General features: G+C 29.0%; 1 protein-coding gene across 2 annotated transcripts in view; it reads left to right on the forward strand.

The window, feature by feature from the left end:
- The window catches only part of LOC107625590 (serine carboxypeptidase-like 2), a 26,365-nt gene continuing 24,704 nt past the window's right edge, over positions 4,126-5,786 (forward strand). For both annotated transcript variants that reach the window (XM_016328270.2, XM_016328271.2), the window contains exons 1-2: positions 4,126-4,433; positions 5,537-5,685. In XM_016328270.2, coding sequence (XP_016183756.1) covers positions 4,279-4,433; positions 5,537-5,685 — 304 coding nt within the window. In that variant the 5' untranslated portion in view covers positions 4,126-4,278. The remainder of the gene's footprint in view (positions 4,434-5,536; positions 5,686-5,786) is intronic.

Consider the following 5,786-nt stretch of genomic DNA (forward strand, 5'->3'; position numbering starts at 1 on the left):
ATCTTTTAGATTTTTTTTTTTGGTTAACCATGTGAGTTTTTTTAGTACTATTTTAACAATTTATTCTTTTTATTTGTAAAAGTATAATCCGTCGAGAATGTATTATCAATCCATCGGAAGCATATTTTATGGATAACTATTTTTGCATTTGTAAAAAATACAATGTACAGAGAGTAGCATATCAAACATTGTTCTGTCGAATATTATGTGGAGAAAGAAAAAAAATTAACTGCTCCGAACAATTATTCTAAAAGATAACGAGACTTTTAATAAAAAAAAAATTTTATTCTGGCCCTTAAACTTTATTTCATTGAGATTAATTAGTCCTTCTGATAATATAATATTTTTAAGTAATTATTTAAATTAGTCCTTAAGAATTTTAAAAATAAATATTTTAGTTCTTAAAAAAAATTAATACACAATTTAATTTTTAAGGTTTTATTCCGACAGAAAAATCAGTTTACAGTTTATTTTCCGGCAAAGTAATTACCCAGATCAGTCCCTAAGAATTTTAAAAACGAACACTTTAGTCTCAAAAAAAATTAATACACAGATCAATTTTCAATTGAGTTGGTTATTTTTATTTTTAAAATTTAAAATGCTAATGATATTATTAAAATTAGCAGTTGTAAACACAAAACTATAAATTAGTATAATCTCGAATTATATATTGTGTATTATTATTATATATGAATTTATTTAATATTAATATTTTTTAATAATGAATTATTTTTAAATTTATAAATTTAAATAATATTATTAAAAAAAATTAATTATATTAATTTTAAGTATTTTAATTAATTAATTAAGTGGGACCACAATAGGGACTAAAGTTAGTTCCTCCTAACGGAGAAGAGAGAGATGCTTTGAGTTCCTATTTATTGTTTATGACGCAAAAGCTGATGTGGAGTTACTTTTTATGACAGGTGAGCCATAAACAGGAACTGGGATGAGTTCCCTACTGGAGATGGTCTTATGTCTAATGAAGAAAAATATTGGAAATTGATCTGTGTATTAACTTTTTTTGGGAGCTAAAATGTCCGTTTTTAAAATTCTTGAGGACTAATCTGGGTAATTACTCTGCTGAAAAATAAATTGGGGACTGATTTGTCTGTAAGACCTTGGGAATTGATTTGTGTATTAATTTTTCTTGGAAACTAAAATGTCCGCTTTTAAAACTCTTGAAAACTGATTTGGGTAATTACTCAATATTTTTTTATTAACAAAACATACTTCTGTAACACGTTAAACTATTTATTTATTCCAATTATTCGTTAACTGTTAATTAGGATTAACAAATTTTTTTTATTGGAGACTCGTTATCTTTTGGGAGTAATTGTCTGGGACTGTTTAAGATTTTATTTATTTTTTTATTATCTTTATTTATATACATTGACTAAATTTATTATGTAACATTTAAGGAATATTAGTATTTTTAATTTTTTTACTTATAAAATTAAACGGATGATATATTTTTTAAATCTTTTTAATTTTGTTTAGAAAAATTGTTAAGATATTATATTGAGTATATACCCATTTTGGTCCTCAAAGAATTTCAGACTAGACACTTTAGTCCCCAACTAAAATTAATTATCGATTGGTCCCTAACAATTAACTCCGTCAGTCACTTAGGTCCTTTACTCCATTAATTCTAACGGAGGACAAAATAGTCCATGACAACTCTAACAGGGGACAAAATGGTCTCTGATCTCCTCTGTTCGAAAACGACACTGTTCTCTCCCAATTTTCATCATATCTCATATAACACTAACAGTCTAACACTGTAACTTCAAACTACACAATGCACACTATAAATTTAATGTTCACAAAAAAAAAAAATCTCAACTTGTTCTCAACCAATTCATACTCAGGAAACTAATGCCTATGTCTCTCAACTAGTTGTCGTCTTCGATGGATCCCATGAATATAGATAGCAAGTCTGATTTGTTAAGACTCATCGTCGTCGTTGCCATCTCCCTCCTCCTCTGCCCTAACATCTCCATGACCACATTGTCCACCACTCCGATCGCTTCCTTCAACTTCTTCTCCGAATCAATGTTCAGTAATCGCTTCAGTTTCCATATGAGCAGCAACGGTGACATTGCTCGTTGTAATAGCTTGGATGCGAGGTCGAAGCTGTCTACCAACTTGGACTCCGGGAAAGAAGGAATGAAACACTCAGTGTCTATTTCAAATGAGAATTTTCATATGATGTCAAAGGAGAATCTTCTCATGATGTCATAATATCCAATAATCTATATTGCTTGTCGGAGAGTGGAGAAAGGCGTGCCCTTGGAGTAGTTGTAGAACTTGGTCTTGAGGATGTCGTGGACGTTGTCGGCGTTGGAGATGATGTTATCAAAGACGTGGAAGTGGATGCTTTAGGTGGGTGAAGTGCAGAGGAGGTGGATGTACCAGTCACAAAGATTTAGGAAGTGTGTGGTCCATGACATGTTAAGGTAGGTGCGACACATGTGACAATTACACCATGCCTTAATCTTGAAGCTAAAGAGGAGGAAGAAAAAGATGGAAAAGAAGATTGTGGAGGTGAAGAAGGAGAATATGAATGTTAGGGTTATGCGAGATATGATAAAAATTGGGGAAGAACAGTGTCGTTTTCGAATAAAGGGGTCAGGGATCATTTTGTCCCTTGTTAGAGTTGTCAGGGATCATTTTGTCCCATGTTAGAGTTTTCAGGGACCATTTTGTCTTCCGTTAGAGTTGACGGAGCCAAGGACCTAAGTGACTGACGAAATTAATTGTTAGAGACCAATCGAGTAATTAATTTTTATTGGGGACTAAAATGTCTGGTTTAAAATTCTTTGAGGACCAAAATGGGTATATACTCTATTATATTATTATGATTATGTTAAATTTTAGCTATACTTAATTTAAATTAACTATCCTAGTTCATATAAACTCATTTTTATTTGAAAAATTGCATATTTTATTTTATAATAAATAATTCAATTTTAATTGCATTTAACAGATAGAATAACTGATTAATATATTACGTAGATATGTTTTATTAACTCAAAAAAGAGATTATTACTATATATCTGGCCCAAATAGAACAAAAAACACCTGCAATTAATATTAACTATTTCACTAAATTCTTTGACAAAAAGAGCATCTCAATTCTCAACAAAAAAAAACACGGGCAGTGCTACAGTGATGAAATGAAGAATTTTCATTACATGTTGAAACAAGGTGGAGTGCATGGATATTGGACGCGTGTAAAGATGTTTCCCAAGACAAAACAAATCTGACGGAAGCAGAGGAACAACAGGCTTTAACTTGTCAAAGTGATTAATAAGTTAGGTAGTAGATTATGTTAATTAATGTAGTTAAATGTTTGGGCCAATTTGATTTGAAGCCCAAAAATTTTTTTTGAAGCTGTGTTATTCGTTGAAGCTGTGTTATTCGTTGAACACCGAGTAAAATTGCGTATGTCAGTCGCCCAACCCAGTTCTCGTCACCCACAGAAAAACGTCTATAAATAATTAATATTTTCGGTCAAGATAAAATCGGACGCTATTTACTAATTTTCTTCTTTAACCGTAGATATTTTCCAATATTAGCATCTTATACAATATTTTTTTTTTCTTCGCATTGTAAAATTAATTATTATAATTCTTGGTCATTGTTTATTATTCTAATTTGTTATAATATGTATTATTGTTTCTAATGAAATTGATAAATTAAGTCAAAAATTAACCCTAAATAATAATAAAAACCTAATTAGTAAAAACCTGGAATCCAAAACAGTAAACAATTTAGGATTATTGATAGTATTCATAGAAACTGCAAAAATATATTATTTTATATATTACTTTTAATTTAATAAATAAATATTAACTTTTATTAAAAAAATTATAACAAACTAAAAAATATTTTTATAAAAAATATCATATAAAATATCAGATATACCATACAAACAAAAAAATATTACAATATTCATTTCTTACTCTATAACCCAACAAAAAGCCCAATCAAAACAAAAATTTCACCAACAAAATGCCAAAAAGCTTAATAACTAACACACCTTCATTAACCAATAATTAAACTCTCCTAATTACCTCACTCTAGACAAAACTCCTGCCTAGTCAGTCACCGCTAGCAGACACTGTCTGCGCGTGTAGTCAAACTCCCGTACCCATTTCATTAATTAATATTTTTTTCTAAAACGTGAATTCACACATTCTTGATTCTGCAACAACTACCAGCAGCAGAAGTTGACTTTCTTTTACATCATTGAAGCTTCTCCAGTGTTGAACAATGGTGGCTCCTTCTTCTCTGCGCACTTTTGAAGTACTGCTTCTTGTTCTCACAATTTTGCTGCAGATAGCATTTCATCAGATTGAAGCTGCTTCTGCAAAAGTTGAATACCTTCCTGGTTTTGATGGCCCACTCCCCTTTTATCTTGAAACTGGGTACGCTCAGCATATATGTTCACCATTTCAGTTCTAGATTCTTCTTTTCTTTCTTTTTTTTTGTTTGAGTTATTTTAGTTTATGGGTAATAATTGATCAAAGTGGTAATTAGATTTTAGAGAAAATGATAAATAGGTTTTTGACTTTTGATCCGTAGACATTTAAGTTCTTGAAGATTTAAAAATATCTTTCACTTTTTCAAAATCTAGATATATCGATTCCTCATGTCATTCTGTTCAGATTCAACGAAAAAAATCAAATTACAGATATAAATGTACACATGAGAGAGTTTTTAAAATTAGACAAATTAAACTCAGAAATCAATATATACACTCAAATTTTAAAAAAGTTAAAATCATAAATATATTTTTAAATTCTAAAAAATTTAAATGTTTACGAACAAAAATAATCAGAGATCAATTTATTATTTTCTATGTTTTTTTTTTTTTCGAAACAAGTTTTCTACTACTTAGAATTTAGTAAAGAGTTTAATTTTAATACACTTATAAAACATTTTACACGATTGTGTAATTACATTCATTCTTTTAAATTAATATTAATTAATTTTTTTATCATTCATTAACATTAGCTAATTTTTAGTATTAAACTTACTTTTAAATTTTTACCGGAAAATTTAGACTTTAGATTTAAAGTTTAACCTATAATTTATGATTCAAAATTTAAAATTTAGCAGCAAAAAGAAAAAGAGAAATGCTAAAATATTTTGTCAGCAGTTAGTCATTAATATTTAAAAATATGAACTAAAAGTACGTTATTGAATTATTAAACTAAAAAAATTAGATTGATGACTAAAAATAATAAATTCTACCAGTTCTCTAACATTTCTTAAAGAAAAATCATAAATATAAAGATAAAAAAGTAATTTAAAAATTCCAAATGACAAATAAAAAGTGACTATTTATGATGACTAAAGTTTAACATGTCTGAATAAACCATTTGATATAACAGGAGTACAGGACACAGGTTATGTGCTCATATTTTAGCGATTAATCTTTCAATGAAGATATTTTAACGTGCGTAACCACCCATATAACTTAATACAGATTCAACTTTCAATACGAGGTTTATGTCTTTTACTACAGGTACGTGGGATTGGGGGAGACAGATGATGACTTGCAAGTATTTTACTATTTTATTAAGTCAGAAAATGATCCTAAAAATGATCCTCTTATGCTATGGCTAACTGGTGGTCCTGGTTGTTCTTCATTTTCTGGCCTTGCCTACCAAATTGGTAATATATATCAACTCTTCCTTCATATTTTTCTTTCCTTAAATATTACACGTATATGCATGTATTCTTTATTTATCCAAAATCTCTGTTTACCCATGACC

This window comes from Arachis ipaensis, chromosome B02 (genome assembly GCF_000816755.2).
Source record: "Arachis ipaensis cultivar K30076 chromosome B02, Araip1.1, whole genome shotgun sequence".
NCBI lineage: Eukaryota > Viridiplantae > Streptophyta > Magnoliopsida > Fabales > Fabaceae > Arachis > Arachis ipaensis.